The sequence below is a fragment of the Hippocampus comes genome, unplaced genomic scaffold, assembly GCF_001891065.2.
Source record: "Hippocampus comes isolate QL1 unplaced genomic scaffold, H_comes_QL1_v1.1 scaffold1, whole genome shotgun sequence".
NCBI lineage: Eukaryota > Metazoa > Chordata > Actinopteri > Syngnathiformes > Syngnathidae > Hippocampus > Hippocampus comes.
In genome coordinates this window covers 3363973-3376810 of record NW_017805010.1, presented here as the reverse complement: position 1 = coordinate 3376810, position 12838 = coordinate 3363973, and the positions used below count along the sequence as shown (strand labels likewise).

The window sequence follows — 12838 nt, the reverse complement described above, 5'->3', positions numbered from 1 at the left end:
TTCTTGACTTGGTCCTTCTAGTCGGAAGGCGAGCCTAAAGGACAAGATGTTCCCCAGTCCTTCCAAAGCTCCATTGGCCAAAGGGAAAGACCAGTCTCCTGGGCCAGAAGATGGCGCGGAGGCGAGCCCCGGCAAGGTCGCTAAGAGCTGGAGCTTTACGGAGAAGAACCGAGGGCCCAGGCATTCTCTCAGAGTCCGAGGCAGCGCCTCACGCCAAAACTCAGAGGGTAAAGCATCTCACATATACTGTGTGTGTTCATTCAGAACCTCCTGAATGTTTAAATGTCTGGGCTTTAATTGTGTCAAACCTTTTTTAAGGCCATACAGTTTTGTGCCTTTAGAAATTTCCCAGACTTCTAGAATTTTGGGGGAAAAAAAAAGATACTTCTGCTGGGTCGCTTCAGAATACACTATAACAGGGGTGTCAAAAATGTGGCCCACGGGCCGGAACCGGACCCCAAAGAGGTTCGATCAGGCCCACAGGATAATTTAAAAGTGAAAAAAAATGCATAAAAGACACGGAATTAATATTTTTAATATGGTGTAATTCATGGATTATCCCATAGGGGGACACAGAGTAGAAAACAACATTGACTGCTGTTGTCTTCCTCGCTGATCAAAACAGTCTCCGTCTGTCAGACGGTATCAAGGACATGTGAATACTTTATTCTTCACACATTTAATAGCACTCTATTTAGTTTGCAAAGTGTAGGCAGGGATTAAATTTAGATTTTATGTGAGCTTCAACAAAGTACCGTATTAGTACATTGTGAAATTTTGCCGGCTGGTTACACGATGCGAGTGTATGCTTCCGGGTTTAATCCAACGCATTCCTATTTCAATTCATGGCATAGTTTTTATCGACATTCATTTGTTGAAATATAAAAATACAAACCGTTCATTGTCACCCCATACGTGCGGCTCGTTTGCCAAGGAATTCCAAGAAAAAGTATATCAAATTTGTCTGTTCTTGGCGTTCTCACTCGACTCCATAATGAATTGTTTTCCGTGTCTTTTCTTTCTCTCTCCTTGCAGCAATTGAAGGTTTAATAAGTAAGACATTGGGATATTTTGGGTTGGCTTATATGAGGGGGTGATAGTCATCAAGACAAGCTTCATTTATTTGAAAAACATGCATGCTGAAATCTGCAGAGATTTTTTTCACTTGACATGAACCCATTTTATTTATTTATTTATTTTTAACCCCTGAAATTGGGGATCTGGAGCCACCAACAAATTTGAAGTGAACACACTGCCATTGATCATGGGTGTAGTAAATTCATCATGGGTTCAAATCAAGTGGTGTCAAATTACGTAAAAGGTCAAATGTGTCCAAATTGCCCGAGTCACCATTTTGCATGAAGAGTCCTCACTTTTTTTATCGAGCATCCGTCAACAGCAGTCAAGTGTAGAGAACCTTTGCCTGACTGCTGTCAAATTCATCAAATTCATCACCTGGCTCAACTGAATTTGAGAATTACTCGGCTTAATTTTCGACTACTTGTCAAAGGTTTCAACAAAGCTTCACACTATTCGTACTATCCTTTGATTCTTCACTGATTTTAATTCAGTTTCACAAAGCCAACAAACGTCGCTCACAAACATGCGGTTGATCACTTCCCATTCAATTCTCTGTCAAAGACAAAAGCAGCAGCTTTGCTTTGCCCCTTCTCTTATTCTCTCGTATCGGGTAGGCCAAAGTCATCTTTTCTGAAAAGTGTCTTTCTCTCTGTTCTGTAGAGTCAAGCTTTCCAGGAGAGGACGTTGGCGACGACAAGAGTTGTCACTGTGAGTTTCTCGCTCAAGAATTGCCGCCAGGGTTAAGGGTTGCGATACGAGCAATATGGTAAGCGCTCGCATTCAATTCTCCTCTGCTATGTTTAGCAGCACCTGCGAAAATGATGTGGTTCATGTTGGTCCGATAACTATGATTAATTCATACCTTCATTTAGCGTCACCGTTGTTGAATTTTCCATGCTCCTCTTTTCATGTCTGTTATACTTCCAACATGTATAAACGTAGCATTTGTAGGCAAAACGCAAGCCTGCAACTGAGCGTAGATTTTCTATGGCTTGTTTCAGGGTGTGTCACTTGCATGATTTGTTTGGAAAAGTTTTTGCGTTGGACGCCCCTTCCTGATGCACGCCACCAATTAAAAAAAAAAAATAGATCTGGTTTGGGATTAGCAGTGGCTGGGCACAAAAGGCAACCACAACACTACCAGGGCTGAATCCGATCGTGGACATTTCATGCTATTTAATAATTGTTTGAATAATATCTGTTTAAAGTCATCTTTTAATGTAAAGACAAAAACAAATATTTCCCTCTCCAGCAAAATGAAAGGATTTGCCTCACTATTCCAATCCAGTTGGAAAGGAACGCAATGTTTAACCGTTTCAGGGACAGCGGTTACTACAGTGGACAGCTTATCATGTTATCAGGTTACAGGTTGTCATCTTTGGTGCATGAAAAGTTTAATGGTGAAATATGTGACTTCCCTCAGCATCATGACCTTCCTGGTGTCAAAGAGAAGATTCAAAGAGAGCCTACGACCGTACGATGTCATGGATGTGATCGAGCAGTACTCTGCAGGTCACTTGGACATGTTGACCCGAATCAAGAACCTACAATCCAGGCAAGCACACGTTCACTGTCCAGGGCAAACCTCATCAGCATCACCTTACAGAAACGGAATATATACGTGAAGAATGTACACAAGCATCACTATGTATAGTGTGTACCGTATTTTCCGCACTATAAGGCACACCTAAAAGCATTCAATTTTCTCAATAGCCGACGGTGCACCTTATAAGACGATGCGCCTTACATATGGCTCTATATTCAGATTTTTTGGACGTAGTATTTAAATGTTCTGTAAAGTGTTTTGTTGCAGCTGTGAAAGCTCGGTATAAATAAAGCTGTATTGTATTGTATTACCTTTAGTGTAGCTCCATCTAGTGGATGCATAATGCAACTGCGGCCTCTATTGTAGCTTGTGTTCTATGTGCCTTATAATGCGGTGTGCCCGATATATGAAAATAGGTCATTCATTAAAGCTGCGCCTTATACTCCGAAGCGCCTTGTAATGCGGAAAATACGGTAAATGTAGCTTCTTCTTGTCGTTGTAGTGAACATACGGATTATCGTGTTATTTGAAATAAACCATGTTTTCTCTATACACACATGCGCGTAAGCCATTTGCCTGTTTCATTTCTCAGACATGTGTTGTTTCCAGTTGTTTACATTAGTGACATTGTAAAAAGTACAATTCACTAATTTGAATCTCAGATTGCGACATGTCATTGTTTGCGGTACTAGCCCGTCCTACACAAGATGTCATTGTTTATGTCCATGAAAGATCTTCTATGAACCGTACATTCAGTATATTCCAACAGGAAAACACTTTTCGTCACTGTCGGGCCGAAACCTCTGATGTCCATATTTGGTCAATTTCATATTTTTTCACAAACTAATTTGGCAATCCACGTGATAGGTTTTTTTTTTTTTTAAATTCTAGCAAATTTACAAATATAAAGTCTTGGCCTTTTGATGGTGCATTTTTGTTACCTGAAGAGTGATGGTTTTGGAAATGTGAGGATTGTGCCCAACCACAGCGTTGCAATTTCATGCCGATTTCCTTACCTGACTGACTGTATGTCTTTTGTCTATGGCATAGGTGTCAAACTCCGGTCCTCGAGAGCCTTTTTCCTGCATGTTTTCTATCTCGCCCTGTTGCAGCGCAGCTGATTTAAATGATCAGCTCATCAGCAAGCTCTGCAGAGGCCTGATATGATTCTTGTTCATTTGAATTAGATGTGTTGCAACAGGGAGAGATGGAAAACATGCAGGACGGCAGCCCTCCAGGAGCGGAGTTTGACACCTGTGGTCTACGGAATATATTGAAAGCGAAGATTTGCCACATGGTTTCATTTCTGGATTGAGCTCATATCGTCTCTGTGTGCCTTGCCAGGATAGATATGGTTGTTGGGGCCCCTCCCCCATCAACACCTCGCCATAAGAAGTCCACTGAAAGTCCTAGGTTAGGTCAATAGACTCGTACATCCAGAGTGATCATTTTGCAAGCTTTGTCCTCAGTGTTGAACAGCTACATAAGATGCTCACTAAAATCAATACATTGTGACAGAGAGACCCCCTTTTGAGTTCAAGCCACTTGTACGTTTCAATCAAAGAGAGCATGCATGCAGACAGACACATAGTAACACTTGAGAGGACTATGTACGAAAATCAAAGCAGTGTTGAGTCACGTGACTGTGGCCTCACTCAGATGGGGGTCCTTTGCTTGGTGTCAAACTGGAGAGACAGATAGCAAAAGCCCCCCCCACCACCACCATCAGGATGAAATGTTCATGACGCATGAAACCACAAATAAGTATGCAAGAGCATGTTCTCACATTGATTTAATACAATTTTGTACAAATAGGGCGGCACGGCAGTCGAATGGTTAGCATGTTCGCCTCACAGTGCAGTGGTGTAGGGGTCGATTCTGGCACCGGCCTTCCTCTGTGGAGTTTTTCATGTTCTCCCCGTGCCTGCGTGGGTTTTCTCTGGGTACTCCGATTTCCTACCACGTTCCAAAAACATGCATGGAAGGTTAATGGAACACTGTAACTTGTCCCTAAGTGTGACTGTGAGTGCGAATGGTTGTTTGTCTGTGAGTGCCCTACGATTGGCTGGCAAGTTCGGGGTGTATCCTGCCAACTGTCTGAAGACAGCTGAGAGAGGCTCCAGCGCCCCCCGCGACCTTGGGAGGATAAAGCGGAGTAGAAAATGGATGGATGGATCATGATGCAGAAAAATTGTTTTGGTTGTGGGAAAAGTTTATTTTTAATCCTTAAAAAAAAATCTCCAACCCAGCTTCTAAATTTAGTAGAAATTTAAAGTATTTAATAGTTAAAATTAATTGAGGTCTGGGCCTTGGGAAATCGGAAAGGTAAATCATTGGAACTGCCTCTTTAAAACTATGTTTTGTCATGTTAAAAATCGTTGCTCGTGCCATATTAGTTCAATTGAATGTTTTGCTGAATTTTTTATTTTTTTTAGCTTGCTCATTTCAACACTCCTGTATAAACAGAATATTCATTTTGTGGATGATAATGTAGTCCTCCTATTTACTGCAAAACTCTTGTGAGAACATGTTGCATGCATTGTGTTGCATTTTGGGCCAGGACCTTATTCTCTCACTAAGCACCACATCATCGTGATTAGGAAACATTGGACTGTATATGTTAAGCATGTATGCACACCTCAGATTAACACATTACTCATTTGAATATGCTCACTTCATTTTCACATACAGCGGAACCTCAAAGGTCAAGCAATATGTTCTGCATCGCTGGTCAACTTCAATTTATTTATGTTTACAAACTTAAAAAGAAAAAATGTGCCAAGTTAAAACTGGCACTTGGAAGGGTTGTACAAACAACCTCAAATATGAATTGTCTACTCACCAGATGGAAAAGCTTACTGTACCATTACCGCTTGTAAGGTGAGTCGGTTCTCGTTAATAGTCAAAGCAACAAATTTTGCAGTGTACATTTGTACTCTTCTTCTTTTATGATTGTCAACTTATTGTTGCTTTAGCGACTTCCCACTTCCCGCCATCGCAGTAAGTTCGGTTGTTAGAATTTCAAATTTAGAAGAACTAACGAATTGCGCTCCTGAAGGGGAAGCTGAAATCAGAGGTTCCACTGTAGTTTGTAGTCGTTTCTATTGGTTTATTCACCGTTAGCATGACAAAGTCAACTGTTTTCATATATTTACCATGTAAAAGTAAGTCACACTTTTTCTTTTGCAAAGGTAGTCTCTGTGGAGTTTTCTGCTGGCAAACATGGGCAAAGGTCCGCTCAACACGATAATTTTTTTTTCTTTTTTAACAGACATTTATATAGCTATTGTTGCCGTACAATAAAAAGCATGCATTTCCAAGTTTGGGGAAACTGCACCAAATTTGAAGATATGTTCAACAGCAATGCTATATGTTCCTACGGCATTCTTAAAGACCAGAAAATCCACAAATGACCTTTTACCTTCGTGTATGCTACATGAATATACAATTTTTGTAACCTCAGATCTGACATTTTCTCACGATAGAGTTGACCAAATAGTGGGAAAAGGTTCAAAAGGTGAGGCAGATGCTGCGGAGGACACAAGCATGATGGGACGTCTGGTCAAAGTTGAGAAACAGGTGAGGACGACAGCTCTGGTTGGATGGATGGATCGATGCGTTTCATGTTTTGGGTGGTTTTCATGTTTTCTTGGTTTGCGGGCTTCCCTTCTGCCTGCAGGTGGTCTGCATGGACAGAAAGCTGGATTTTCTGGTCCATGTATATATTCAGCGCATGGGCATCCCTCGCTCTGAGACAGAGGCCTTTTTTAACTCCAAAGAACTATATCCGGTGCCACCTTACCACAGCCCAGTGGAGAGCAAGCAGAAGGAGGAGATGGTCAAGGAGGAACGGGAGATGGACTTCTTGTGCACTGAAGGGTCTTTAGAGCCTAAAGAGCCTTTGTCGGATGCGCATGTGTCGGGATCAGTGGCTTCCCCGTCTGGTAGTCACAGTCGCCCTTCTACCTCGTGGCAGCATCAGCTGCAGCACCCTGTCAGCCAGCCGGCCTGGAACAGCAGCGTGGCCAATACCCCTTCGCCCGTCGGCGGCAGCGATTCTCCTAGACTGTTCCGCCTTCCCCCTCCGCCCGCTCCACCCCACGACCCTTCAAGCCAAGAGAGCGGCTCCCTCAGCAGGAGACGTCACCGGAGGCAGAGGCGTCGTCCGCAGGACGCCACCAATGCTGGGAGCGACACGTCCCTCTCCATTCCGTCCGTGGACCATGAGGAGCTGGAGCGCTCCTTCAGTGGCTTCAGCATCTCTCAGGCCAAGGAGGATTTTTTCGGGGCGTCTTTTTTTCCAGGCTCCGGTGGCGGCGGAGGAGGGTCTACAGCGGGGACAGAAGCCGGAGCCCCAGCGCCACTCTGTGCCAAGTTGAGGCCATTCCTCGCGGAAGGCGAATCCGACACAGACTCGGACCTCTACGCTCCCTCGCCCTTGTCCTTCTCTGGCGAGGCCTCCTGTGGAGAGAAAGGATGGCCCGGACTCAAGTAGCTTTGCCCACCCCCCGGCCTGCTTGGCAAAGACGCCAAAATGGTCATGTGACCTAGAAGCCAATGTTGCTCATCATTTTGATTCAATGATTTTTGATTCAATGATTTAATACTGAACATGGACACAATTTGACCTCAGAGCACTGTCTGGGATGTACTATAACACGATAAGCAATGCTTTAATACAGAGGGATCATACTCATTTTTGTCATGGGCCACGTCAGAGTTATGGTTTCGCTTGGAGAGCCATGATGACTGTGAACCCATACAAATGTAGATCACATATCACATAGACACACAGGGCTGGACTGCCACCAAAGAACCGGCCCTTGTGTCTTGGCTTAGAGCGGCCCACGTACGCACACGTACGCGCGCCCTGTAACGCGTGGTGCTGCGAGCTGAGGTGGCAGGCACTAGCCATGGACATGTGCTGTTGGATAGCTAAAGACTTCTAGATTTTCACAGGTACTTGTTTCATTGGTAGCAAAAAGCAAGCTTTACCATGCTTTACTTGAGAGGGAGCCAAGTAACCAATTGACATAATAAAGAGGCGCCACCATGTGGCGTGATACCATACTACCATAAATGACTGTTGCAGCACGTGTATGTAAACATACACACTTGTGCACGTTCGTGATTGACAAGTGAAGCTTCATAAAGCACTTGGGATAGTTTTTGACTCCTCTAGATGGCACTCTTGGTTTAAAGATGCAGTGGAATTTTAATACATTTCCATTGCACTAACCATTATATTCAAACAAAGAGCACCATCTTGAGGAGTCAAAAACTATCAACTATCAAGTGCTTCATGAAGCTTCCTTTTCACATCACGAGACTGCACTTACAACCATGACTGTGGATTGTATGATAAACGATAACTTCTCAGCCATGTTCTTTGCTTATTATGGCGTGAAAATAATGGAACTATTCTGAAGACAGATTCTTATAAAATTTGTATTCAGACATCACTTCTGACAACACCTGCCTACCACATAGTACCCCCACTGATGTTGATTGGCTCACTTTGCACCCTACATTGTAAATTTTTTTTCTGTTCAATCAAACACCTACGCTCAAACCCCACGTATACACATTGTAGCAAGGAGGAACACAATACTTTCCAGGACAAATAATTAAAAGATAAGATAGAGGAGGATTACATTCATACATATTTTCACTTTTTGTTGACTTTCTGAACTTTTTAGGCCATGATCCTATCCCAGAATATAAAATGGTGCGGTCTGTCAGATTGAGGAACCAGAAAGTAGTTTTATATGGCTGGACAAATGAAAACAAACCACTTTTGATGATAGAGAAAAAATAAAAACAAATGTATCTATCCATCCATCCATTTTGTATTTCATTGATCATTAGTAGGCTCAGGGGCATGCTGGATCCTCAGCTGACTTTGATCGAGGGGCAGGTTACACCATTAGACTGGTTGCCAGCCCATAGCAGGGTACTTACTGTCGACACAAACTACCATTCACACTCACATTCGTAACTATGGACAATTTAGTCTTCTGTTTAAGATATGTTTTGGGGGGCAATGTGAGGGGAAGTTGTTATGGAGAAAGCCCACGCAAGTAGGAACGGAACTAGATTCGAACCCTCTCCCTCAGAACTGTGAAGTGAATGTGCTAAACTCAACGCTTACTTCATTTGTATTTCAATTCTAAGAAGTACGGTATCATCATGCAGTACTTATAATGTTGTCCACCAATTAAAATAAAATGGAAATATGACAGCATGGTCAGTAGAATCGTGGTTAGCACGTATGTCACAATTTTGAAGTTCTGATCCAGCCTTCCTGTGTGATGACTGCATGTTCTCCACATCCTTTTTTTCTGGGTAATCTGGCTTTCTCACACATTTAAAAACAATAAATAAAAGGTCATTTTGTTCAATGCTCTGTTCAATCTTACTTTTCAAAAAGCAAACATGAATGATGATAAATGTCTTGTGTACATGTCACTGTGTAGAATAGTGATTGGATAACTGTAGCAAATTTAGAGACATGAGCTAAAATACACAAATTACAGATTATAAATCTGTTTTTGTTTTTTAAGTGTCATTTTTCCCCAAATATTACACAAGAGCCCCCCACTTATTTGCCCATTTGTGAAGCGCCGGCATGGCATGTAAATGGTTGATTTCAGGAGATTCACAGATATTAAATTGCATGCATGTCAAGTACTGTACTCCTTTAATTTTCTTTACATGTTCTTTCTTCTTGCTGGATTGCGTGTAAAAAAAAAAAAAATCAAAAAACAGGGAAAAATCTATTTTACACTTTGTTTTGTAGACCTCATTTTGCCTTCCATGCTCATTTGCTGCTACGTTTGCTGAGAATATCCAATCAAATGCAGCCAACAAGGCAATGGAGAGCTTTTATCCTTAATAAACAAATAAATAAATAAATCAGGATTGATTTATAGGTTCCAAAAATAACTGACATCTGAAAGTAAATTTCCAATGTGGGCAATTGATACAACTGAAAAATGCCTCCACGGTAGCACTAAAATCATGGGATGTAAGAGGACAACGCATGTACAAATTAACAGCAAAGCAGTTCAACAGCACACTTAACACAGGAGCATGGACATATCATCACACATACAATCAACAACATTTCACGGAGATATATCTCACACGAAACAGCATATTTTGAAAAAAAAAAAGGGAAGACATTAAGAAAAGAGGAAACCATCTCACTGGCATGTTTGCTACCAGCCAACACCTTCATGTAATTGCACTTTCCTCTTCAACAATAAAACTTTTGTACAGCTCCAAAAGCGGTTGCTTCTTCTTTATATTGATAGCCTACATCGTGCTAAAGAGGAGCCGTTTATTGCTAGGTGGTGATCGAAAGCTTCATTTCAGAAGATCATACAAATGTTTGCAGACTACTTTAGTGTTTGAATACAGGAATTCGCTGAAGCTAATTTTTGGTCTTATCTGCAGGCCTGATCAAAAGCACCGACTGACTTTTTAATCTTAAAATTGCATTAATTTTTTTTTCCACAGTCTATTCTCGTTCCGTAGCTTTCCTCTTTGCTGCTCTGCTTCCGGTACGTGTCTCCGGTTGTTGGATTTGGCGTCCAGGCAGATTTCAGCCTAGACATGAGGCTGAAACATTCTAAATCTGTCCAACACTCTGATTCACAATTACATCTGTATTTTCCTATTTTCCTTAGTTGAATGTGATTTGATCATATTGTTCTCAACTCAACTGTATTTATAGAGCACAGACATGGAGCAAATATCATATATACAACAATAAAACATGAAATTAATAACGAAGACAGTAGAAAGCACAAAACAGTAAAACTAAGATCAAGTCTGAGTCATGCCGAGTCAAATGCCAAAGAATACAAATGAGTTTTGAGACGAGTTTTAAAGATGGGCAGCGAGGGGGCTTGCCGAATATTCAGTGGGAGGTCATTCCAAAGAAAGCGACCAGAAACGGAAAAGGCTCGATCCCCTCTGAGCCTCCGCTTAGATCTTGATACATCTAATAATATCTGATCCGCAGACCTGAGGCATCGGGCTGGTGTGTAGGAGCGGATGAGCTCAGAGAGGTAAGGTGGAGCGAGGCCATTTATAAAGATTTGAAAACAAATAGGATTTTAAAAAGAACTCTAAAATGTTTCGGGAGCCGGTGAAGCGATGCCAGATTAGAAGTTATGTGCTCCCTCTTACGAGTACCAGTTGAGAGGCGAGCAGCAGCGTTCTGGACCAACTGGAGACGCTTCATGGAGGATTGGCTGACTCCAAAGCCAAGTGCGTTACAGTAATCCAGCCGGGATGTGACAAAAAGGAGAGGTTTTACTTTGGCCAGCTGCCTAAAATGAAAGAAGTTGCATTTAACATTAGGACCAATTTGCCGGTCCAATTTAAAATCACTGTCCCAGTTTAAGACCCAGGTTTGAGACCGTTGACTTAAGATAAGGAGACAGGGGGCCCAAGTCTACAGGATGGGATGTACAAGGGCCACTGGGAACAAACACTATCACTTCTGTCTTCTTTCATTGAAATTCAAGAAATTTTGTGCCATCTAGGTTTCGATTTCCTCCAGGCAGGATAAAGGTGACCTTAAGGAGAAAGCGTCTTTTTTGCTCAGTGGGACAAGTCAAATGAAAGTCCAATTCCATTGACATAAATAATAAAATGCTGTTTGTAAAGAAAAAAAATCCCCAGCAAAAGTCCATTTTGATTATTCTGCGAATGTTGATCCCAACGTGCAAAATTTCCAAATCTCTCAATTCCATCCTGTTAAAATAAGAGCTCCCACAAAAACTACTGGTCCAATTATTTAATTACATAACACTTGACATCATTGAAACAGCACATAAAAATATATTCAAATTCATCTTCCTTAAAAAAGACATTCAGGATATGAAAAAGAGTCTGAAAAACACAGCTAGCTGGCTGTTAAGTACGACATTGGCAACATAAATCGTAAGTCCATCCAAAACAATAAGAGACACTATCTTCTGTGAACAACGGATAGAGGGCAATGAAAGCAGTATTTATTGAACATGAAATCATGAATGTGGATCACAAAATGTGGTCATACGATACAGCACATCATCTCTTGGCGTATGTTACAGCAGTGAAGAAGTATAAAGCCGCTTTGGCACATTTGTAGTCACATTTATATTGCACTTAAGATATTTTAAAAGAGCAACGTTCTCATTTTCATATATATCTAAAATTTAAATCGTGCTACTGTGGTTTGTAGGGCAACACGAAGAGCCCAATGAGCGGTTTACCTCTTCAATCTGCCAAACGGGGCAAATCAGCTGAATGACGAACGAAAATGAGAGAACCCTCCAAAACAATGGTGGTTTTATGATTTCCGCAAAATCCAGCACGTGACGTGATCTCATCGCCCGCATGTTCAAATCGATATAAATACAATTGTGCTTTACTGTTTCCTGTTTGTTTGAGCACAAGCTTTTCCAAATGCTCTAATGACGAAAAAAAAAAAAAGATTTGGAAGACATCGGGCAGTAGTTTAAAGGCAGGGCTTTATTTGCAGGTATCTTCTGTCACCGAGGCGGAGACAAAAGGAGCAAATGGATTGATATGCTTTTCTCTCACTTGGCAGGTCAAACTTAACGCATGGCATGCTGAGTTTCCATCTTGTCATCTTTTAAAGTTGGTTTTATGATTTCCGCAAAATCCAGCACGTGACGGTCAATCTCATCGCCCGCATGTTCAAATCGATATAAATGCAATTGGGCTTTTCCGTTTACTGTTTGTTTGAGCACAAGCTTTTCCAAATGCTCTCATAGAAAAAAAAAAAATGATTTGGAAGACATCGGGCAGTAGTTTATAAAGGCATGGCTTTATTTGCAGGTATCTTCTGTCATTGAGGCGGAGACAAAAGGAGCAAATGGATTGATATGCTTTTCTCTCACTTGGCAGGTCAAACTTAACGCATAGCATGCTGAGTTTCCATCTTGTCATCTTTTAACCATATGCTTCTTTCTCATGCACATTTGAAGATACATTTTAATCTTAGCTACTTCAGATCTATTGGATTAGATTGTTTAGATTTGAATATCGGGGTCATGTATTTAGGATTCTTGGGGTATTTTTGCAATGATACCCATACATTATTATCATCCTTAAAGACTTTCTGACACATGGACCAGTAATCAGACTTGATTTTTGCTCCGGAGGTCACCATCAATTTGAAAATACAGTTAA

The 12838-nt window shown here is 41.5% G+C and overlaps 1 protein-coding gene and 1 long non-coding RNA gene across 2 annotated transcripts; both read left to right on the top strand.

Moving 5' to 3' along the window:
- The first annotated feature begins 25 nt into the window (after positions 1 to 25).
- Positions 26 to 8281, top strand: LOC109511835 (potassium voltage-gated channel subfamily KQT member 2-like). Its single transcript, XM_019863178.1, has 7 exons — positions 26 to 227; positions 1036 to 1053; positions 1741 to 1846; positions 2504 to 2635; positions 3971 to 4039; positions 6112 to 6205; positions 6306 to 8281. The coding sequence occupies exons 1-7, from the start codon at positions 47 to 49 to the stop codon at positions 7119 to 7121; spliced, it is 1416 nt and encodes a 471-aa protein (XP_019718737.1). The 5' UTR covers positions 26 to 46; the 3' UTR covers positions 7122 to 8281.
- Positions 8282 to 11880: 3599 nt separating this feature from the next.
- On the top strand, positions 11881 to 12410 carry LOC109511814 (uncharacterized). The gene is made up of 2 exons (XR_002167395.1): positions 11881 to 11966; positions 12285 to 12410. It is a non-coding gene; the product is annotated as an uncharacterized LOC109511814 (long non-coding RNA).
- Positions 12411 to 12838: the final 428 nt, after the last annotated feature.

Coding starts and splice junctions, on each gene's coding strand:
- LOC109511835 (XM_019863178.1), top strand. CDS start 47: ATGTTCCCCAGTCCTTCCAAAGCTCCATTGGCCAAAGGGAAAGACCAG. Junction 1,847..2,503: donor GTTGCGATACGAGCAATATG/GTAAGCGCTCGC, acceptor GACTTCCCTCAG/CATCATGACCTTCCTGGTGT. Junction 6,206..6,305: donor TGGTCAAAGTTGAGAAACAG/GTGAGGACGACA, acceptor TTCTGCCTGCAG/GTGGTCTGCATGGACAGAAA.